Source organism: Camelus dromedarius, chromosome 10 (genome assembly GCF_036321535.1).
Source record: "Camelus dromedarius isolate mCamDro1 chromosome 10, mCamDro1.pat, whole genome shotgun sequence".
Taxonomy (NCBI): Eukaryota; Metazoa; Chordata; class Mammalia; order Artiodactyla; family Camelidae; genus Camelus; species Camelus dromedarius.
In genome coordinates, this window is record NC_087445.1 from 73,680,347 (window position 1) to 73,703,859 (window position 23,513).

General features: G+C 54.8%; 2 protein-coding genes and 1 non-coding gene across 3 annotated transcripts in view; all 3 read left to right on the forward strand.

The window, feature by feature from the left end:
- The window catches only part of HMCN2 (hemicentin 2), a 150,051-nt gene extending 146,492 nt beyond the window's left edge, over window positions 1-3,559 (forward strand). The window contains exons 96-98 of the mRNA XM_064490616.1: window positions 595-714; window positions 1,643-1,769; window positions 2,742-3,559. Of these exons, the coding sequence (XP_064346686.1) occupies window positions 595-714; window positions 1,643-1,769; window positions 2,742-3,087 (593 nt within the window). The 3' untranslated portion in view covers window positions 3,088-3,559. The remainder of the gene's footprint in view (window positions 1-594; window positions 715-1,642; window positions 1,770-2,741) is intronic.
- Window positions 3,560-7,983: 4,424 nt separating this feature from the next.
- Window positions 7,984-8,056, forward strand: TRNAV-AAC (transfer RNA valine (anticodon AAC)). The gene has a single exon. It is a non-coding gene; the product is annotated as a tRNA-Val (tRNA).
- A 3,945-nt stretch (window positions 8,057-12,001) lies between these two features.
- ASS1 (argininosuccinate synthase 1) overlaps window positions 12,002-23,513 on the forward strand; it is a 51,391-nt gene continuing 39,879 nt past the window's right edge. The window contains exons 1-3 of the mRNA XM_031450703.2: window positions 12,002-12,196; window positions 19,065-19,174; window positions 20,517-20,585. Coding sequence (XP_031306563.1) covers window positions 19,070-19,174; window positions 20,517-20,585 — 174 coding nt within the window. The 5' untranslated portion in view covers window positions 12,002-12,196; window positions 19,065-19,069. The remainder of the gene's footprint in view (window positions 12,197-19,064; window positions 19,175-20,516; window positions 20,586-23,513) is intronic.

The following is a 23,513-nucleotide window of genomic DNA, read 5'->3' on the forward strand; positions in this document are numbered from 1 at the left end:
CCTTGGAGTCCTGGCTGTGCTTGTGGGCAAGGGGCTTCCAAAGTGGATGGAGTGTTTTCCAAACCATTTAACTTTATGATACCTCACCCACAGGGAGGGCAAATGTTCCCAGGAACCCACACTCCCCTTGGTGCACAGAGATAAAGCTGTCAGGGAGGGAAGGAGAATGTTCCAGGTTGACATGAGAATATGAACAGGGACTAGCGGATAATATAGGGGTGGGAGTCCAGGAGAGCCCCAAGACCCAGCAGAGACTGGTGCTGGGCTGCAGAGAGGCGAAGGAGGGTGATGGATAGCCTGGAGGGCAAGATGTGCTCCAGCATCGCCGCCTGGGCAGAGGGGTCTGTCCTCGGAGCGCTACCTCCCCCCCCAGGTCCCCCCATCCTGTGCCTTGGTGACCATCAAGCCCAGGGTCTCTCCTAAGCTCCCAGTTCGGGGTTGGGTGGGGCAGGGTAGGGAGAAGGCCTGGCTGCCTAAGTTGGGGTCTTCCCTGGTTTGCTTCGCCTCGTGCCCAGCAGGCAGGCGTGTGGCCACTCAAGCATCTGTGACTCAGTGTTTCTCTGTCCCCTACCCCCACCCTGTGCCCCGGGCCAGACCTGGACGAATGCCGGGTGAGGAACCTGTGCCAGCACGCCTGCCGAAACACTGAGGGCAGCTACCAGTGCCTCTGTCCCGCCGGCTACCGCCTCCTCCCCAGCGGGAAGAACTGCCAGGGTGAGCGTGGGGAGGGGAGGGGGCTCTCTTAGACGCCGCCATCAGGCAAGACTTGGTGGGAAGGGGCGCCTCTCACCCAGTCTGCTTTCTCCAGCCCCTTTTCAACCATCTCCTGTGAGGGAGAGGCAGGGAGACAGGCTCAGAGGGGTTAAGCGACCCCCCACCAGCTGGCCAGAGCCAGGCTGGTACCACACTCCAGGCAAGAGCTAAGAGATTGTGTAGGCAGGCTCTGAAAGCAGCCCTGGGGGTTGACTGCAGTCCTGCTTTGTGTCGCTGAGCAACCCACTTCACCTCTCTGTGCCTCAGCTCCCTGTTGAGATGGGGCAAACACAGTCCTCCCCTAAATGTTTGGATGAGACATGTGGAGGGTGAGCACAGAGCCCGTGCTCGCAGAAGGCAGCCGCTGCTGGTTAAGCAGTGAAGTCCTCTAACTCCCAAACCAGCTCCCTTTTCCCAGCTTACCCTGGGGCCGGGCTAGTCATTCTGCTTCCCCCTCTCCAGCTCCCCTGTAAAGCAGGGATCATGCCTGCCTTGCCTGTCTCCACCCCTCACCCTCTGTCACGGGGGTCAGTGAATGTCCTCTGAGAGGGTGGGGCTTCCACAGGGGCAGAGAAGGATCATGGGAAGTGGTCCCTCTGGGTCTAAAGTCAGCCCTCATCTCCCCCAGGCTCTCCACCCCAGCTCCAGGCTCAGGAGGTCCCCAGAGTGCCCACCTGGGGAGATGGGGAGGTGCTAGGGGCCTGCCAGCCAGGCTGTCATGAGTCAGGCTGGCTCAGGAGACGGGCAGGGGCTGCCTACTTCGCTGGCCTCTGAAGCCATTTCTCTCCCACTTAACCCTCCCCCGATGCTTTCTCGAGCTCCTGCCTTGGGCCCTTCTCCTTTGCGCCATCTTTTCCTCCCCCGTCCCTTCACCACCCTCCCCACCTAGACATCAACGAGTGTGAGGAGGATAGCATCGAGTGCGAACCTGGCCAGATGTGCTTCAACACCCGCGGCAGCTACCAGTGTGTGGACACGCCGTGTCCTGCCACCTACCGGCGGGGCTCCAGCCCCGGGTAAGGGCTGAGTTGGCTGGGAGGTGAATGGGGTGACTGTCTGCCTGGACTCTGGCTCCTGTACAGCCGGACTTCTTCTCCAGGAAGGCCCTGTCTTGGGTCGAGGCCTTCCTAGGGCCAGTGGGTCAACCCTGCCAGAACTCCTGGACGCAGAACATGCCCTCAGGAAAAGCACCTTCCTGCAGCCACTAGGGTGCAAGCTTGCCTGGACACTGTCATTTCCTGCACAGTGACACTTCAGTCAAGCATGGGGCACAGGGGGCTGAGACAGGCCAGAACTGGGAGAGAATGAGAGAGAGGGGTACTGGGAGCTGTATACACAGGGACACGCGGGAACACGTAAATACATTCATAAAACTCTGGATACAGGAACACACACAGGCACATAAACCTCACCCAGAATCCCACACAAAACCCCAGAACTCAAACACGCAGCCACAGAAACACAAAACACATGGCCTCCACATCACCATGGCTACAGACACTCATGAAAGTGCACAGACATGGGGCCCTTGGCTGACACCAGCCGCTGCTGTTAGGGAAAGTACCCTGGGGTGGTGTCTTGTGCAGGACTCTACAAATCAGGAAGCCTAGCTGAGGTGGGGCGTGAGAGAGAGTGGGCGCCCTCGGCGAGGCAGAGCAAGTGTCTTTGAGCTCCCCGCCTGCCCTTCCCCACGGCAAATCCACAGAGTGACTCAGCTCGGGGGCTCCAGGGACCTGGAGCTGTAAGTTTTATCACCGCTAGGGTATCTCCTCGGATGAGAAAGGTCACATCCCTGGCTTCTTTGGGCCTCAGTTTGCTGCTCTCTAAAATGGGCTAGCAGTGGCGCTTTGGAGAGGCATTTGGGGCGCGGGGGTGGAGGGACGGTAGGCGCCTGGGAGAACTGCGGGGGTTGGGGATGATGTCTGGTTTAAGCGGCCGGGCCACGCTCAGAGGGCAACCCGGGGTCGGTGGCTCTGTCCCGCCCGCAGGACGTGCTTCCGGCGCTGCTCGCAGGACTGCAGCGCGGGCGGCCCCTCCACGCTGCAGTACAAGCTGCTGCCGCTGCCCCTGGGCGTGCGCGCCCTCCACGACGTGGCCCGCCTCGCCGCCTTCTCCGAGGCCGGCGTCCCCGCCAACCGCACGGAGCTCAGCGTGCTCGAGCCTGACCCGCGCAGCCCCTTCGCGCTGCGGCGGCTGCGGGCGGGCCACGGCGCCGTCTACACCCGCCGCGCGCTCACCCGCGCCGGCCTCTACCGGCTCACCGTGCGCGCCGCGGCGCCGCGCCACCAAAGCGTCTTCGTCCTGCTCATCGCCGTGTCCCCCTACCCCTACTGAGGGCCGCGGTCATCGGCAGCAGCCTGGGGGCCAACGACCTCCGGGGGGAGGGGGAGGAGCCGGCCCCTCCCCGCCGCCTGGGTGGCCCTTGCCCACGACACCTGCTGTGGCGAGCGACGTCACCTTCTCCAGTCCCTCTGCGTCAAAGAGACCTTCAGCAAACACGACCCTGTGCGCAGCCTTGACCCCAGGACAGCGAGAATCCCAGCTCCTCCTACTTCCCCACCCCCCGTGGTGGTGGAGCCCAGCAGGCAGATGGCAAAGACCGCAGGCTGGGCTAGGGTGAAGCTTGACCCGCTTCTCCAGGCTTGCCCCAAGCCCCAGGGGAACCTGGGCTGGGACACAGTGCACCAAAACACCCGATATGGGAGGGGCAGACCCTACCCCATGAGGCTGGCAGCAGCTGTCACCTACTCACACCTGGCACTGTCATCCTGAACCTGGTGTGCATATATATACTATAAAAACGTTTGTTTTTACCCAGTTCGATTTTTTCGTCCAATTATTTCGCTTTGGTAAGGAGAGGCTTTGGCTGGGAGGGAGACCACCACTCTTTTGGTCCAGCAGCACTGGAGCAGGAGTCCAGGAGCCCAGGCTCCTTAGGAGTAGAGGGGTTCAGGCACATTTCTGGGCTGTTTCCTCACCCCAAAACATGAAAATATGATGTGCCCCCGACCCCCCACCCCAGTCGCAGGGCTGTGGGGAGAATTAAATGAGCACAAAATGTATTACACAGACAGCAGCTCCACCTGGTAGCAAAAAGTAATTCTTAATTAAGAATAATTCCTAATTATATTTAATGAATTAATTCCATTCAATCATAGTCATCCACTAAAGATTCATGAGGTCCTCCTTATGCGCCAGGCAGTGAACATAAAATCCCTGTGCTCGTGACCTTACATTCTCTCAGCGAAGGGTTTGTAAACAGCAAGGAAAGGATGAGTAAAACATGTATGTGTTAGTAAGGGTGCTGGGGAGAAAGCCGAAGTTGGGAAGGTGGGGGTGGGAGTGGGGGGTTAGGGGACAGTTTTTAATAGGCCATCAGGGTGGGCCTTGCTGAGAAGGTGACATTGGAGCAGAGACCTGAGGAAGGTGAGGGGGGAAGCTGTGCAGACGGCTGGGGGAAGGGTGTTCTGGCAGAGGGAACAGCAACTACCAGGGCCCTCAGACAGGAGGGTGCTGGGAGAGGGGAGCTCTGGCAAGGAGGTTGGGGGGAGGCTGGAGATGGGGGTCCGTGGGGGAAAGAGGGAATGATTAGAAAGGTAAGAGGATTGGAGCAGATCCTGTGGGGCCTTTGGGCCACTGTAGGGGCCTTGGCTTTGATGGGGTGAGCTGGGGAGGGACACAATTAGAACACCTGCGTATGGACTGACCTGTCTCCGGTGTGCTGGGACAGGAGTTGTCAGAAGCCCAGCACCGTTTCTCCTCCCACCCCTCCTGTCTCTGCCCTCCTCCTGGGCTGGCTGCAGCCCCTGCCTCGACCACTCTGTGGTCAGCTGCCCCCAAACACAGCCTCTGGCAGAAAGAGGCTATCTCTTGCATGTGATTTTGAGGAGAAGGGATCCTTCCTCTCTGCTCCCCTTGGTCAGTGTGACACTGTCACCTCCCCCTCAGCATTTTTGTTCTCTCATCTGGGCAACAAGGAAAACAGTTATTTCCCACTAAGGGACGAATGACAATCAGACTTTATCAAGAGAGCCGTCCAGCAATGCTGGGGTAAACAGAGAAGGAATCCCCGTGTGCATTGTACGGATGGAGAAAACGAGGCTCAGGGGATCATGGCCCAGTCACCTGCCTGGTAGGTGACTGGTTAATGGTTAGACTGGGACTCCTGACTCTCACCAACAGCCCCAACTGAATCTTCCCCGGGGCACTCCCACTTTTAAGCTGGTTTCTTTTAATCCAGGGGTCTGCAGATGTCTTCCACAAAGGACCAGATAGTGAATGTGTTTGGCTTCGGGGAACATACAAAACTACTTCCCTCGCCATTGCAGTACAAAAGCAGCCGGAGTCAACACACACACACGAAGGAGGAGCGTGGCTGGGTTCCAACAGCACTTTATTTATGGACACTGACATATGAGTTCACATAATTGTCACAAGTCGTGGAATAGTCTTCTTTTGATTTTTTCCCCACCATTTACAAATGCAAAAACCATTCTTAGCTTGCAGACGTCACAAAAACAGATAGGGACCACAGTTTGCCAACCCTGGTTTAAAGCACAGAAGTCACCAATGGGGGAATTTCAGGCTGAGTGGAGAAGTTCCAGGGAGGAGGGACGAAGGGAGGGAAGGGCCACGCAGTCCCACCTTATACCCAATTTGTCCAGGGCCCACCTGTCCAAGACTTTCCTTGGACTGAACAACCCTCTACGTGTAGCCCTGGGGGCCATGGGTCACAACTTGAGCCCTGCCCTTTGCTGGGCTGTTACTTTTTTATGGAGCCGGGGACACTGCAGTTCATGAAAGGGTCAGCGCTGGGGCGGGGGCATTGAGAGGGGCGGCCTGCTGTCCTCTCCCGCCTCACCCTGGTCCTTGGTGTTCATCAAACTACCACTTGTTGACTGTTCAATGCCTGATAGGCCTGAGTTTATTTAATCCTCCCAGGAACTCCAGAGGCAAAAAATAGTAGGTCCATTTCACAGAGGAGCGAATGGGGGCTCAGAGAAGGTGAGCCATTTGTCCAAACTCACACAGCATGAAGGGGAAGAGAAGGATACATGCAGGCCCCTCTGACTCTGCAGCCCAGGCCTCTAGCCTCCAGGCTCCCCTGCCTCCACTTCTCAAGGAAGGAGGATGGGGAGGAGAAGAAGGACCAGGAGGATGAAGAGGAAGCACTGTGGCAATGTAAGACCTGAGCAGCGCCAAGGAAGTGTGTGTTCTGTCGGCCTCCTTCCTCCCCCACCTTCTCATGAATTTCCCATTTGAGCCTCTGAAACGGAGGCAGGGAAGGGAGTGATTGCTCGAAGCCCAGTGGCAAGCCAGCGGCAGACTTGGCCTGGACCCAGGCGGTGACTGTGAGTCCTGTGCTCCCCCACACCACCCACACCCACAGGGTGGCCACCGAGTAGAGGAGGTGCCTCCCAAGGGAGCTCAGCCAGCTCCAAAAGGCTGTTTTCCACTTCAGCTTTTCCAGCTGCTGGCCGTCATTGGCCAGGGCCCCATCCAGCCACCCAGCCTCCTGGTGCCACCTGACCTCTGAGGCTGTTCTGAACCGTCAGGGATGGAAAACAGCTCTGCAGGTCACTCATTAAACTCCCTGATGCAGCTTTTCCAAGAATCCACACTGGACTCTGTGTTCCCTCTGGGTGGAGACTGGCAACCTAGGGTCCAACCCAGAGGACACTCTGTGTTCCAGGCCTAGATAGCAGCAAACTGGCTTCTGGTGCCAGCCATGAGGTGGCTGCAGGGCCAGGGGCTTGGGTTCTCTGCACAACTAGGCCCCTCCACGACCTGCAGGTTCGGAGCCCTCAAGTGGCCGAGGAGAGACGGAGGACAAGAGGGGCCTCCTTGGTTGTTAGGTGCACAGGCTGTATCCACATTTACAGGTTGCTGGGGGGGTTGATGCAATCACGTTCATTGAGCACGCCCTTCAGTTCAGATAAGTGGCCCCAGCAGTCAGAGCTGACCCTCAGAAAAGCCACCTTAGCTGAAACGTGGAGGGTGGATCAGAGCAGGTAGTGAGCGCAGGCAGGACCACAGGGGAGGTGCCTCCTGCAGAGGTGTGGGTGAGAGATGACAGGCAGCCAAGACAACAGAGGTGGGCAGAGGGAGAAGGGGCGACGGCCCTCACATTTCTCCATTTTGTTGCTGAAGGCTTCAGGCATCTCTCGTGTGCCAGGATGAGAGAGACCATGTGACAAGGGACCGATCTGGTGGGAGGAGAGGCAGTGGTCAGAGAACCATCCCTGAGGAACAGTACGTGCAAAGGCCATAAGACAAGACAGAGCTTGGCACTCTGAAGAAACCACAGGCAAGCCCGGATGGCTGGAGCACAGCGGGTAAGGGCAGAAGAGGAAGAACAGGGTTCTAGATTTTGTCCCAAGAGTGTTGGGGGAGCATCAGATTCTTTTTAGAAGTCATTTTCATTCATTAATATTTCAGAATAGATCCCTGAATCTAAAATGCTTTTTAAAAACGATATCTATAATACCATTATCATACCTTAAAAAAATCAACAATTCCTTGTTATCACCAAATAGCCTGTCAGTGTTCAAACTTCCAATTGCTCATAAAGGTGGTATTTCGTCTATGCTTTAAAAAAAAAGGATCCAAACAAAGTCTACAGATGGTAATTGATTACATCTTCTACGTGTCTTTTAACTCAAAGTTCCCCTGTCCTTTTTCCCTCAAAAATTTAAAAATAAACTTTGTTGAGATACAATTATTCCAGGAACGCAAGGTTGGTTAAACACCTGAAAATCAAGCAATGTAATTTACCACAGTTACAGAATAAAGAGAAAATCATATGACCATCTCAATAGATGCAGAAAAAACATTTGACAAAATTTAGCCCCTACTCATGACAAAAACTCTCAACAGACTAAGAATAAAAGTTAACTTGTTCACCTGTGAAAAACATCTAAGAAAAACCTACAACTAACATCACACTTAATGGTGAAAGACTGAATGAATGCTTTCCCCTAAGGTCAAGAACAAGGCAAGGATATCCACTCTCACCAATTCTATTCAAAACTGCACTGGTGTCCTCACCACTGGAATAAAGCAAGAAAGGCACAACCCTAATTCAGGGGGAAAGTAAGACTGTCTTTACTCACAGTTAACTTTATTGTCTATATATAAAACCCTCAGGTATTTACAAAAATCTACTAGAGTTAATCAGCAAATTTAGCAAAGTTGGAGAACACAAGGCCAATATACAAAAATCAGTTGCGAGGAGGGTGTAGCTCAGTGGTAGAGTGTGTGCCTAACAAGCACAAGGTCCTGGGTTCAATCCCCAGTACCTCCATCAAAATAAATAGATAAGTACAACCTAATTACCTTCCCCCTAAAAAATAAAGAAATAAATATTTCAAAAATAAATTAAAAATTACAAAGTTAAAAAAAAAAGAAAATGAGGACTTTTGTACCTCTCATCCTGGTCCCAACCTGCCAGGTCTTCTTCTCTAAATAAAAGACACGGGCATTTGCCTAAGAAGAGGCCTCCACCTGGCAAGTCATCCAAGGTGTCCGATAGAACATTCATCTCAAAGCTGGGCTCTGGAGCAGCCATACCTGTGACCCCAAGAAGCCCTATCTCTTCTAGCATGAGAGGTGATGCCACGGACCCCAGGCCTTTCCCACGATAGCCACACATCCTTTCCCAGAGGAGCATATCCAGCCCCACCAGGTCCATTTACAACACCTCATCACCTGCAGGGAACTTATGAAACTCCAGCTCTTCTAGCTCTGGGCCTTGCTAGTCTCTATCCTTATAAGATTCTCTCCTGAGACCTCATATCAAATTAACGAGCTTTTTTTTTTTTTAACACTTGAAGGTATATATTTCAACATTATCTCATAGATACACTTCTGGTTTAAAACAAAAATTGTTTAATGAATTCACCACCAATGAAGGTCATCTCAAGATGTAGACTGACCTGTCTTTCTTGTTGCTCATGTAAACACCAATTAATAAATGTAAAGTTTGAATAAACAGTTTTAAGTTTGTTTAAATGCTAGAAAATTTAAGAAAATATAAATAGAGAGGTAGACCATGATCATGGATTGAAAAACTCAATATTGTTAAGATGTTCATTCTTCCATAACTGATATATAGATTTATTGCAATCCCAAATCAGAATCCCAGCAGGCTTTTTCTATAAACTGACAAACTGCTTCCCCTATTTACATGGAAATGCAAAGGACCTGGAATAGCCAAAATAGTTTTGAAACAGAACGAAGCTGGAAGATATATACTATCTGACTTCAAGTCTTACTGTAAAGTTACAGTAATCAGGATGGTGTGGTATTGGCATGAGGATAAATAAATAGATTCGTGGAACAGAAGAGGGGATCCAGAAATAGACCAACACTTACATGGTTGATTAGTTTTCAACAAAGGTGCCAACGCAACTCAGAGGGGAAAGGGAAATCTTCAACTAATGTTGCTTGAACAGTAGGGAATCGATATGGGGGAAAATGAACCACCCAAGGGTTTTCAGAAGGGAGGACTCTCTGGCTGTTGGGGGAGAAAGGATTTGGGTGGGAGGAATGGAAGAAGCAGGGAAACTATCCAGGAAGCTCTGACAATGGTCTGAGTAAGGAAGACGGCAGATCAGTGTGGAGGAGGCGGAGGTGGAGTGACAGGCGTAGACTCTGGAGGTTTTTAAAGCATATGAACCTCTTAGACTCCAGGGTCTTAGTTTCTTCACGTAGTCAGGCCTGGGTGCTGCTGTGCTTTTAGCAGTGTCACCCAAGGTCACTCACCTGGGAGGTGTGCGGGCTCCTTGAAGAACCTTGACCTGAGTGTGGGTAAAAGGCAAAGGCCGTGGTGGCTCAGCCCCAGGGAGGGGCTCTCCTCTGGCCACTACCACCCCCCTGCCGTAGACCCAGGAACTGCTCTGCAGGGTGAGGGCTGGGGCGAGGGGCGATGTCTGCCTGGTAGACGGAGGGGTGCAGGTGGGAAGTGGCTCATCCGGGAGCTGGCCAGTTCACTCTCACCTTGATTCGGGCCTCTGGGCATCCATCTCCCCTGGTGCTCAGTGGGTGAGGCCCCCGCTGGCAGTTGCGCCCCTGTTTTCCTCTCAGGAGAGCTGTGAGCTCACTGCACCTTATGTCACCAATGCCTATGCCTCAGGAAGGGACAGTCCTCCGGGACTCTGGGCTGGAGCCATTTCTGCAGCAGGGAGTAAAGGTTCCCCACAGCCTGTGACCCTGGGACTGAGACCCTGGCTCCTCTGACAATTCAGCTGAAGCCTGAGCTGGAGCAGAGGGTTTGAGCTGGACCTCCAGACCCTGGGCTCTAGTCCTGCTCTGCCATCTACACGCTCTGTGGCCTTGGGGAAGATACACCCTCTCTTTGTGCTGGAGGCTCTTGTCTGTAATACGGGGTAACAATAGTAGCGACTTCACAGAGGGTAGTTGTGAGAATCAAACGCACATAAGACTGACAGAGCGCTTAGTGGTAACTATGAGGGTTGCGGTTATGGCCCAGATCCGCCAGGTGTCCTAGGGAATGCTGACCTTCCCTCCTCTTCCACTTCTAGGCCTCCCACCCATCCGTCCTAGACTAGCAGGAACTCAGTTCTCACCCCACCCTCTTTCTAAAGTCTGGGTAATGGGGCTTCTCTCTGGGACCACCCCTGACTTTGGGGAGCTTGGAGAACATTAGCCTTACTGCCTAATTTTACCCCTCCACTTCCTCTGCAACAAGTCTGAGGAGGTCCCCATCCATCCATGGCCTCACCAGTGACATCTTAAAGGGAGAAAGGAGGACCAAGCACAGTCAGAGGATGGAGACCGAGAATACAGGGCAGATGCTCCCTGCTCTGCCGGGGCAGCTCTGCAGATGAGGAACCGAGGCTGCAGGGGGAGGAACCTGCCTGAGGCTGCAGGACCCCTGAGGGCATGTTGTTTTGTGGCTGTTCTTTACTTGCTTCCTGCTAGTGTGGAAGGCCACCAGCTCTAGGAGGCTCAGGGGTGGCCCAGTGGGTGGTCTAAGGGGGCCAGCCCCCATCCCACCCCCGGCAGGAAGGTGCCTCAAGTCCCCCCGGTCACCCTGCACTACAGGGCTCACAAGGGCCCCCTCGCCATCATGGCCATGTCTGGGGTTTGTGTGCCAGAGGCTGGGGGGCTCACAGGGAACTGTGGCTTTGCTCATAAGTTGGTTTGATACCTCTTCCCTCCTGAAGGACTCACAGCTACTGAACTGACTGATGTGCTTGAGTGACTGGGCAGGGGTGTCGGGCAGTGGGATAGGGGGCTGGCTGGCAGAGGGGCTGAGAGTGACAAAGTGGGCAGCCTTCACCCCTCTCTGCCAAGGGTCCTTTTCTCTGGCCGCTTCTTGGTTGCAGGAAGGGGCCTGGGACAGGGCTGCCTCCCTCGCATCACCTCCCCCAACCTCTTTTCAAAGACGGCTGAATGACTAACCGGGCAGCCCTGCCTCAGGGCCCCCACCTCCAGGGGGTTCAGGGCTGGGAGGACTTGGGAAGCTGGCCTCCGGGGGTCAGTCCTCACCATGGTGCTGCCTTGCACAGGTTGGGACCTGCTGTTTTACTGGGTTGTGGCTGCAGTGACTGGTACTTTGGGACCTATAAACCAGTCTGGCAAACTTCTGACACAGAACCTTCTGAAGGCCAGAATGGGGTCACAACTCCCTGTTTCTTTCTGCAGGCAAGAAGCTTCCCCTCTGTGAACCTCAATTTTCCCTACTGCTCAACGGGTTAGCAATCGGCCCATCTTCTATTCACTGTTTACTGGGTGCTCTCAGGAGTTTGGTCAGGTGCCAGGCTCTGGGGAGACAGCCAGGAACCAGCCCTGGACTGAGGGATGCAACCCTGACTTTCTCGTGCCACCTCGGTTTTCTCAACAATACAATGGGCTCCCGCTCGCAGGGGCTAGAGCTGGAGGGAAGGGAGGAGCTTTGAGGTCTGTAGAAAGGCCAGCACTGGACAAAAATGGGCATGGAACTCGGGGGCCTGAGGGACTTTCATTCCCACTGCCACCAAGAAGAGCTCGAGCGTCAGGGCCAGGCGGCAAATCTCTGGCAGGAGGGCTGTTATCCTGCCAGTTGCTTGGGTTCCAGCCACTGCTGCGCCCAGGGGAGCCTCCAGTCTAGCGGCAAGATACTCAGGCCAGGGCGGGAAGGCCCCGCGCGCCATCGGGAGGCTGTACCGGCCCGGCGCGGGGGCGGGGGCGGGCGAGGGGAGGGGCGAGGAGGGAGAGGGAGGGGCGAGGAGGGAGAGGGAGGCTTGGCCCCGCCCACCCTCGGGTGGCCGCGAACGCTGAGCGGCTCCGCGAGGGGGCCGGGCCCAGGGGCGGGGCCTGTCGCGCGCGTCCCCCGACTAGTCCCCGGCCCCGAGCCCTGCCCCCTGCCCCGTGCTTATAACCCGGGATGAGCGCCGCAAGCAGCCCTGCTCCGCCGCCTGCCGCCGCCAACTAACTCCCGGTAAGAAGTCCCCTTCCCACTCACCAACCTGGGTCGCCCTCTCGCCGGATCCCACCGAGGAGCGGAGGAGGCGGCGGGGAACGGACTCCTGTTGCTCAAACGCCTGGCAGCCGGATTCCAGGGTTCCTAAGGCCGCGGGGATAGGGCAGGGGCGCGAGTCCAGGGGTCTGAGGGGCAGGTCGGGTTACTTGTCGCCTTTGCCAGAAAAGGTCCTTTCTGGATTTTCCCTGTCTGATCCAGCTTGCTTTAGGCAGCGAACCCCACAAATGGAAACCTTGAGAGCCCTGAAGTTGTGGGGGTTCCCAATTCTCAGGTCCCCTCTCTGACAATCCCCCTTCCCGTCTCTGCCTCCGCCTCTTTTTCTCTGCTGGAAACCAGAGTTGCAGCCTCACCTCTGCCGCTCGCCCCCGGGGCTTGGACGTCGGCCCCTCCCACAGCCCCAGCCTCAGTTTCCCGGGGCTCCAGGCTGCCGGCTCCAGTGCCTTGGGTGTGGTGGGGCGCCTTCCCCTGCAGGGGGCGTTATTCGCCCTGCGCTGCCTTGTGAAAGGGATTTGCGTTCTCTGGCTGGTGGGGTCGGTGGCCTCGTCTGGCCTTGGTGCCCGGTTTCCGGCTGTGGGAGCGGCCGCTCCGCAGGAAATGTTTGCGTTCTGATTGCTGTTGCCTTTGGCCCCTTGGGCGACTGCGCCCTCCAGAGAGGGAGAGTCTGTGAAATGGAGGAAACTCCTCTCCGATCCTGCCTGGGCCCTTCCTGAGGAGGTCCCGTGACCTGGCCACCTCAGTGTTCCTCTCTGCAAAGTGGGGGCGTCTCCTCCGGCGCAGCGCCGTCTGGCTGCGCATCTTGGGCAGGAACAAACCTGTTCTCTCCCCAGGGATGGATCAAATAGGCCCTGGGCTTTGATCCCTTCCTTCCACGCCCAGGCTGGTGACAAGAGAGGACAGGTTCTGGACGCCAGCAGACCCCAGCCCCCAAGGCAGGCACGGCTCCACAAATGGGTGAGGCTTTGGGTCAGCCTCCCAGATTCCCAAGCCTCAGTTTCTCCACGGGTCATGGTTGGCACAGGCTCAGGGCCCAGGAAACAGTAAGAGTCTGTATACTGTTGAGAGAGTCCATTCATTGTGTCTGGGGAGTGGCTCACCTGGTGGTGTCAAGCTGGGGGCTCAGAATAGGAGACGGAGTCCCTGCGTTCCTACCCTGGGTTCTGGTGGGGAAGGGAGACAGTAGAGGCAGAAACAGCCACAAAGGGGATGGGAACTGGATAGGAACTGGAGGAGTCTCCTTTCTAAACTCCCTCCTCCTTCCATCCCCCTCTCAGAGCCCAGGCAGTGGGGCCAGACCCAGGTGGAACCACCTGTGCATCGTGCAGAGAAGAAATCTGGCTGTGCTGAGGGCTAGTGAATGAGTGGTGAATCCTGCCTGCTAAGCGCCTAGAGCCCAGACACGCACGGGGTAGGGTGGAGGAGGGAGGCCCCCACGCAGCACAGTCAGAGCTCCCCTGAGTACTTATATGTGCCCCTATCAGCCGCCTGCCCGCCCTGGGCTTGTGTGGTCAGTTGCCTCTGATGGGAATGGTTTTTCCCTGGCCTGGGGCCCCGGAAGCATGACTCGGGGTGGGGGACCAGGCCCAGACTTACCTGCTGTGTAAGCACTGTCCCGTGCCCCATCTCATCTTCGCCCCATGGGTCCTGGGAGGCAAGCCAGGACAGCCAGATACCTTCATCGGAGTGCTGAGCACGCAGCCCCTGAAGTGAGCTCCTTGCCTGTGGGCATCCATGTGGAAAGAGATAACCTCTGTGGAATTCAAGGTCTAAAGCTCTGATTTCTGCTGAAACACTTTGGGCAAAGTTGATCTTTCAGGCCTTGGCTCCTTCCTGTGGGGCAGACACCCTCTCTAGTCTTGGGACAGGCCAGGGACCCACAGGCATTTCAATATAGTAGAATAAATGGATTAATGAACACAATCTTTCCTCCAGAGCCAAATGCTCTTAGGAGAGGGTCTGAGTGTCTGTCACCTGGGCCTGGTGAGACCTACTTAGTCTTCCTACCTCCTACCTTGGGGCATCCTCATTGAAACTGAAGACTCAGTCTTCCTAAGCCAAGGCTGATGCCCAAATGACCCCCCAACCCTGGGTGGAGGAAGTTTGCTGGAGTGCAGGTGTCCCCAAGAGAGCCCAGTATTCCTGATTTGATTCTCAGTTCCCAGGAATTTGCAGCTGAAAACCAGCTCAGTATGTAGCCCAGAGTGACCCTGCTGCCCTCAGCTTCCTTACCTGTCAGATGAGAAGAACATCCTTCCTCTGGGTCTCGCCAAGTATGTGCAGATGAAATGAGCCGAGTGTGGCAAGCAAATGCTCACGCTGCACCCTGAGCACAGCACCTGCTGGTGGCATGTGGAATTGCAGCCTAGCTCCATTCAGACGCCAACCAGGGCAGCAAAATGGTGAGGAGAGCTGCAATCCTAAAATGAGGAAACCCCTTAGTCAGGGAGAGATTCTATGGTCTAAGTGGACCTAGGGTTTTACAAAATATTCTAATGAACCCAGCTTAGCTGAGTTAGACTGCGAGGGAGGGTTTCCAGAGGAACGTTCATGTGGCTGTAGTCATGACACACAGAAAAATAGAATACTGATTGGTGTTGATTCATTGAGGATTTTGTCTGCTGGCGGACAAGGGAGGGGGAGACAATCTGTGGTTTTCTAGGGGCCAGAAAGTATAGGGCAGAGAGCAGTAAAGGGCAGGTGGCCTGCAGTCAGCCTGGGTTTCGGGCCCAGCACTGCTGTCCGCTAGCTGAAGACCTGCGCAAGTCACACAAGCTTCCTGAGCCTCCGGCTCATCGTGTGTAAACAGGTGGTAATAATTGTCCCTCTGTGAGATGATGCCCATGTGGCACTAAACATAGTAACTGCCTTGTCATCCTTCTGGCTTTGACGTTTTAGAGCCACATGGATTTTCTTAGCGCTGAGCCACTGCCCAGGCTGGCCTGACACGTTCCCTGGGAGCTGGCGGGACGGCTCTGGCTGCAGCTGTGGAGAATGCCCCCAACCTTGCCAGTTGAGGCCAGGCAGGCAGGCATCCTGGCATGAGGCCTCCTTCTTTCCTTCCCAGGTGTCCCTCTTCTGGCAAAGGATGGCTGGGCTGGCACTGGGGCCTGGAGACACGGATCTTCTTGGCAGCGGTCATGTGCCTGGGAGCTAGAGAACTTGCCCTGGCTCTTTCGTGGAGGGTGGAGTGGCGGCAAGCCTGGGGCTGGGGAAGGCTGAGTCTTCAGGCAGGAAGCCCACTGTCCCGGGCTGTCAGAACCAGAAGGGCTTTCAGATTGTTGTGCGGATGGTGATACTGAGGAGAGCGAGGGCCTTGCCGGAGGTCAGCCGTGGTGGTGGTGAGCACAGTCTAGTGGGCACAGGCCTGGTGCTCAGCTCTGAGCCCTGGGCTCCTCCCGGAATCTCACTAAATCCACAGTCACCCTGTGGGAGGATGAGCTGTTCTTGCTCCCATTTTGCAGGTGAGCAGCATAATCTGCTTGAACCCAGGTCTGGAGACCCCAGCCACTGTGCTTTGCCCACAGTGAGGCTCACTCAGCGGACCTGGCTGCTCTTCCCTCTTCGACTCTCCCTCCTCCTAAACTGGGGCCTCAGCCTCATTTAGTTTCTGCCGAAGGCTGGGGCCTCATCACACAGGGACCAGCCTGGCCGAGGGAGGAGGGAGCTTCACCAGGAAGGCAGGAGCAACGCCAGGGTCAGAGCACATCATTTTCTCAGCCCACCTGCCCAGCTAACCTCCCTCCGTATGTGCACACGCAGGCCCAAACGTGCCCCCCACCATGTGTGTGTGCGCATCCAGATACCCGCATGCAGTCTCAGGTACACACTCCAGGGTAAATGCAGGCATGTGCACACACACACAACACACACACACACACACACACACACACACACACACGCAGCCTGGCTGGCAGGAGGGGCTCCAGAATTTCTGGATGACAGCATGCATGGAATTCCAGGCCTAGAGGAGATTTTAACCCTCTCTCTCTCTCTTTTTTTTTTTTTTTTAAGTTTTTTTGTGCTTTTGTTCTAGTATTTTTTTTTTTTTTGATGGAGGTGCTGGGGATTGAACCCAGGACCTCGTGCATGCTAAGCACGCACACTAAGCACCACTGAGCTATCACCCGCCCCGCTTAACCCTCTCTGAACTGACCTCCATACAGTAGAATCAGCAGCATTGTTCAGAGTGCCTGCCACATGCCTGGCACTGAGAGATGGTCCCTGTCCCCACAGAACTCACAGTGGGGGGCAGGGGCAGTTAGAATAAAGCATGACCTGCTATGAGGGGCCACGCCCAAGGCACGGTGGGATCACTGGGGCAGAGCAGGGCAGACCCAGATGGTCTGTCTCCATGAGCTGCCCCGTCCCCCAACTCGGTGCCCATCGTCTGGTCCCAGTACCTTTGAGAAGTGGCAGAGCAGGGGTGACCTAAGAGCTGGGTGAATCTTTGGCCCACATCGTGTCTCCCTGTCTCGAGCCCAGCCCAACCACTCCAGGGTGTCTGAGCCACCTGCAGCTTCTCAGACCACACTTCATCCCAGGGACCCACTTCCCTGCACCTTCCCAGAGAGGCGTAGCCCTGTACAGGAGTCTAGCTGATCTGAGTTTAAATCCTAGCTCTGCCATTTAGCAGCCAAGCAAGGCTGAGCCTCAGTTTCCCTGTCTCTAAAATGGGGATAGCACAAATGGAAGACTCAGCTTATAACGGATGTTCATTATCTTGATTGTGGTGATGACTTTACGAGTATAGACACATGCTGAAACGTACTAAATTGCATGCTTTAGACATGAACAGTTTCTTGTATGTCAATTACATCTCAGCAGAGCTTCCCAAATACGCGACGATACACTCCCCACCGCAACAACACCACCAACACTGTTGCACACAAATACACGGCTGGGAGAACACAAATTCCTGGGGCAGGAGACAGGACAGGTGGCTCTGGGGCTCCCGAGTCTCCATGCTAAGCTGCCCCTAGGGAATTCCAGGGCCCGGGTAGGCTGGGTTCAGGGCCTCTGGTGTCACCCGGCTGCCGGGCCAGGCAGCTGAGCTGCCATCGAGTTTGCAGGGTGGTTCACTGAGCCGTCTAGACAGATTCTGGAAGCCGGGACCCACACCTTCAACCCTAGACACCTCCTACCTTGAGTCCTTCCTGCCTCCCTCTCACCTCCCTCCGTCCATCCTGGATGGCCCGTTGCCTGGCTGCGGTTGCCATGGGCACATCTCCTGGCCCCAGGTTTGGGGTCTGGTGAGTGGCCAGCAGCCCAGCTGGCCTGGAGCAGCCTGGCAGGTGGTTGAATGTCCACGGAAGGGGAGAGATGTGGACATCCAGCAGACCTCCATCCTCACTGTTCCATGAGGTGTTTCCCTTCCCGAGTCTAAAGGGCAGCACAGACTGTGCGTGGGTGTCCGCAGCCATTCCCAATAGTGTCTGTTAAGGACCTTGGTCAGACTCCAGTGTAAGCGCTCCCACCAGACACAAGCATGGCCCCAGTAAGTGCAGGGTGCTGGGGCCATGATGGCCTGGATCCAAATCTGCCCTACCACCTGCTGACCCTATGACCTCCATCAGTTGCCCATCCTCTCTGACCCTCAGTCTCTTCTTCAGCAGAGCAGCCATAATAAGAGCATATACTTTCAGGGCCGTGTGGCGAGTGTTGGGGAGGCAGGGCGAGCCCTAATGCAGCCCAAGGGTTCAGGAAGAGCCTTCTGGGCAGAAGGAACAGTGGCTGCAAAGGCAAGGAGTCTGGAGGCCCTAGTGCCTTCTGGAAGCTTCAGTGCAGCTGAGGAGAGGGAGGGACAGCGTGGGACACATCTGTTCCTGCTGCGGAAGGACAGATCTATCATCCATGTACATCCTGGCTGCAGAGGCGGGACCCCTCTGCCTCTCTTTCCCCCTCTGGGCCTTAGTCTCCCCATTTGCACACAGGGGAGGTGGTCTCTGAGCTCCGCCCAACTAATCATTTCAGAGCTGAGCTCACCAAGGGAGGTGCTGGTGTTTCCTCTCTCAGAAGTACCTGCGTTTGCAAAGAGCCTAAAATTCCACTGTGTGAAGTTTCACTGGACCCAGATGGGAGAGGTCCAGCGGGGCAGGGCTCTGCCCCCAGCATCCTTTTCCAGCCACACCTGGGAGGCAGCCTTGCATGCTGGGAGGAGCCCAGGTTCTAGAGCCAGATGCAGACATGTGCCCTGTGACCTTGAGTTGGCCATTGACCTCTCTGAGCCTCAGCCTCTGCCTCCCCAATGTGCGTGGCAACACCTACCTCATGGCATCATAGTTGGGGTGCAGGGTGAGCCACACGAGACCCCCAGGGCCATGCCTAGCACTGCCCCAGCTTAGCAAGGAGCAGTTCTGATTGGAGATGTATGGGCTGCTGCAGGCTCTGGGACATGGCCCCTCCTGTCTCCGGATGCTGTGTGTCCTTTGCATCTTCGCCTTGGCCTCAACAGCTCAGCCTCTGTTGTCTTCTCCAGCTGGTGGGGGATCGGCTCCAAGACATGCCTCCCCCTGCCAGCCCCAAACGCTGCTGCCAGCATGCCCAGGCCCCAGCTTGGTGTGTGCAGCGTGCAGGGTCAGGGTCCCCTGGGGGCGGGGTGGTCAGGGATGGAAGGGGAGTAGCTGCAGGAAGGAACAGCTCCCCAGCTGGCCCTGATGATAGAGGAACACCCCGTTCCAAACCCCACAGTGAAAGCTCGTGGGGGGTTTAAGACTGCCCAAGGCCGAGGTGGGGGAGCTGGGGGACAGGCCAGGAGGGAGCTGTGTGCTGGGGCTGGCAGATAGGGCTGGGCTGCCTCTGGTCACTCACATTCTGACTCATCTCCCTCCAGACGAGATGTCCAGCAAAGGCTCTGTGGTCCTGGCCTACAGTGGGGGCCTGGACACCTCCTGCATCCTCGTGTGGCTGAAGGAGCAAGGCTATGACGTCATCGCCTACCTGGTGAGCGCGCGCCCCGCGCGTCTGTCTTTCCACCTACTGGTCCTGCTGCTGTGTCCCACGTCCAAGCCTGGCTTCCCCGCTCTAAGCCTCCGGCTGTAGAGAAATGCTTCTGGTTGTGCTCCCTTCCTGTCTTCATCCATCGAGTAAACATCTTTGACGTCCCCGGGTCTGAGATGCCCCCAGAGCACGGGGTGGGGTGGGGGGGCAGGCTCTCCATACGAGTAACTGGACGGGGGGCACGAGAAGCGAGCTTGGCAGAGTTGCTGGACGAGCCTGCCCATGGAAGGACCGTGGGTCTGGGTCTGCTGAGCGGCTTTCCCTTCCCTGAAGTCCCCTGTCAGCCCCCAGTAATCCAGCCAAGACTGGAGAATCCTACACTGGCTAGGCTGGAAGGTTCTGTTCCCAGAGGAAGTGGGCATGGTGCTCTGGCAGGCAAAGTTCAGCTTTTGTCAAGAATGGTCTGTTTGCAGCTAAAGCCAGTCTCCCATTCCTGACGGAGCCAACCCTGTGTTGCTCGGGTTGGGCAGCGAGGCCCAGGGAGGGGCAGCTCCCTGCTCACAAGTCCCCAGAGCCTCGACTTTGAGCCGATGCAAAGAGCCCGGGGTTATTCATCCTGCCCTCGGGGGCACAGCGGGGTGGACCAGATCCCGGGCTACCACTAGGCAGATGTAAAAGCTGAGTGACCTCAGAAAAGCACCTGCAGCTGGACTCTGGGAAGATTCCAGAGTCCGTTGAGCAGAATGCAGGGCCAAGGTCTGGGCAGGAGGCCAGAGTGCAGCCAGCAGAAAAATTGCCCTTGTCTAGACGGGGCTGTGGGAACCGGAGGTCAGGCTCCAGCAGGGGGTCAGCGGGGCACACCCAGCACAGGCCTCCACCTCCTGCCGGCCCAGGTGCCTTGGGAAGGTCAAGTTGCTGCCCTTGGCTGGGCAGGGAGCGGGGAGTCGGGCAGTGGCCGACAAGCTGAGCTTTGTACTGGCTTTGGGGGAAGTTTGTGGGAAGAGATGAATGGGTTCAAGGGAAGCCTTAGAACTTCAAGACGGTGACAGCAGCTGTCCCAGCCCAACAGGCAGCCGAGCTGCCCAGGGCCAGCTCCGTCAGCCTTTCAGGCCACAGAAACTTTCCCAGCACCCCAGGCAGATCCGATTATTAGCTCCGGAAGGGATTCCGGCTTCTCCAGACCCTGGTTTGAGCCCTTTCTCCTTCTTACTGTGACTCCAGCCATCAAATGGAAGCCACCTCCGTCTGAGAGCTGTGGCGTGTGAAAGGCACTGGTGGGGGGACATTCTTCTCACTCTTCTTGCTGCCCCGGGGCTGATTGGCCCTCTCTGCTTCTGTTCCTCAGGCCAACATCGGCCAGAAGGAAGACTTTGAGGAAGCCAGGAAGAAGGCCCTGAAGCTCGGGGCCAAAAAGGTACCAAGTGGAAGGTGGGGTTTGGGGCTGGAAATGGGACCCGACCTGGTGGGAGCAGCTGTGGGGGTTCCCGTCCCAGAGCTCCTTGTCTCCTACATCCTTCCAATTGGTCCTCTTCCTTCCAAGAGTGTGAGATCAATTCCTTCTGGTTTCAGGTGTGTGATGGCACCATCTTTGGTCTCCCCCAGCTCCTCTTCCACCCAGCCATCTCCCATCCCACCCCCCATCAGTCTCTCTCTTCCTCGTCCACCCAACCACCCATCCATCCATCATCCACCTACCTGCCCATCCCTCTTAGCCTTCTGTGCCTCCACCAGTCCTTCCATCCATTCCGCAGAATCAGTGTGTTGATTGAGCATCTAATCACGTGGTGAGCAGGCCCATATTGTGAATGGGGCCATCGTGGTCCCTGCTCGTGTGGGCTCACCGTATGAAGCGTGAGCTTCTCCCAAGAGGCAGCCCCTGGTCCCTGTGCCCCTGCATTTGGGGGAGTGGGCAGGGGACACAGCCAGGATGCTGTGCAAGGTCATCAGCCCACCTGCCCAGTCAGAACTGGTTCCCCCAGCAGGGCCCTTCTGCAAGGTTCTCAGAACCTGGAAAGGAGCCTGGCGCATAGTAAGAGCTCAATTGACACGTTAAGATGAACACGTGGGGGCGTGAACACCCACAGTCCTATGTCCCATCACTGGCCGTGGTCCTTAACCTGATGTCCCTCCGTGGTCAGGCGTCCCTTAAGTCGTGGAGAGGAGAGGAGTTGTCTGAGCAGAGGCTGAGAAGGTAGGGTCTGAGCACTTGGTGGTGAGAACGCACTTCCGGCCAACTCATGAGTAGGGTTTTTGTGTAACGATCTGGCTTTAGTTCATTACTCTTGAAAAGCAATTCTCAAAATCTCTTGTTCTCAGTACCTCTCTTCTTGATTTGGAATTTTTATGTTTCTTTTCTTGCATATAACATTAAGATATAGTTCCCATTGCTTTTCATTCTCTTTCATCCTCTGCTTCATTTTTTAAAAAATTGTTTTGTTTTGAAATAATTACAGACTCACAGAAACCTGTGAAACACGAAGGATCCTGTGACCCCGCTTTTACGCCCTTAACGGTTATTTATTTATTATTTATTATTTTTTAATGGAGGCCCTGGGGACTGACCCCAGGACCTCATGTACGCTAAGCATGAATTCTAACAGGTGGCAGTTTCTTAAAGATGAGTGTGATGAGGAATCTGAAATGGTCGCAATGAATTTTTCATGCATTAACATCCCCCCGTCCATCTTGCGCTCTGAGTGGACCTTTTACCCACACAAGATTGCATAAGATCCATCGGTCATTTGAAAAATATTGTTTCATTGAGTTATGCAGATCCTCCAAATGTTGATACGTTTTATTATAAAATAGCAAAACATCGCATGTGTCGATACAGGAAGACCTCAGAGATAGTGTGGGTTTGGTTCCAGACCACCGCAGTAAATCGAAGAACACAATGAAGCAAGTCACATGAATTTTTTGGTTTCCTGGTGCAGACTTTACCACAGTCTATTAAGTGCGTGATAGCCTTATGTCTAAAAGAAAACAAGGTACACACCTAAAAAATATTTTATTGCTCAAAAATGTTAAGCATCATCTGAGCCTTCAGTGAGTTGTGGTCACATCACAGATGACTGATCACAGATCATCATATGAACATAATAATAATGAAAATGTTCGAAATATTGTGAGAATTACCAGAATGTGGCACAGAGACCTGACGTGAGCAAATGCTGCTGGAAAAACGGCACCGATAGACTTGCTTGATGCAGGGTTGCCACAAACCTTTAATTTGTTAAAAAAAACACAATATCTGTGAAGTGTGGTAAGATGCAATAAAACTCACATCAGAAGTATTAGGAAGCTGTCAAGTTCATGGTGTCAGATACAAGTTTTCCATAATTCTAATTTACCAAAAAGCTTGGATTTTATCATTGGCAACAAATACTCAATTTTCCTTGAAGTGACAGGCTCACTGCATTCAGTTTTATGAAAATGTTGCCCCAAAACCCAAGTTTGAATGACCCTCTTTTGTCTGTCAGTTCTTCATTCAAGCAGGAAGGATGTTCTATGGAAAAAAAGTGGCCAGTTCTGCTTGTAAGTCACTTCAGGGTGCGGCAGAAGTGCTACCTGTTATTTCACATTTTGGACTCAGCAGTTGCGATTTAACCAAAGTAATCATTTTTTACCGCATCTTCGAGACCACCCTTAAGTAAAATTGGCACCTCAAGAGCAAGATGTGAAGAACACAATGGCTCTGAGGAGTTTGGTGCCTCTGCCCTGATTTGTGCTAGGTGCCAGCCCCTTCCCCATCATTACTTTGCATATTCAATATGAATATCAACAAAGTGAAAAAGGCAAATAACTGAGTATCATAAAAAAATGTTTTCAATCTCTCCAAAAGGGTCTGGAGGAACTCCAGGGGGGTCTACATTTTGTGAACCGTCCCTCTAGATCAGGGTGTCTCGACCTCGGCACTACTGACACGTGACTGCCTGCCTTGTGCATTGTGGGATGCTTAGTGACATCCCTGACCTGTACCCACTAGACGCCAGACCACCCCAACAGCCCACCAGTTAGGACAGCCAAAAATATCTCCAGGTATTGCCAGCTGCTCCCTGGGGGACAAAATGATCCCTGGCTTTTGTGAATTACATCCATCTACTGCTCTAGATCCTAGGTGGCAACTGCTTCATCTCAGGCCCAGAATGCTGTGTTAGGAGGAATTTAAGGACCACATCCAGTTTCTGCTGGATGGTATATCAAGATTGATTAGTAATGTCTGCCATGTATGCAGGAAAGAGAATACAGCAGTGTATGCTGGATTGATTAGTGATGTCTACTACAGATACAGAAAGAGAAGTAAAGGTTCAGCTTGCTCCAGGATCCATTAGCAATGTCTGCC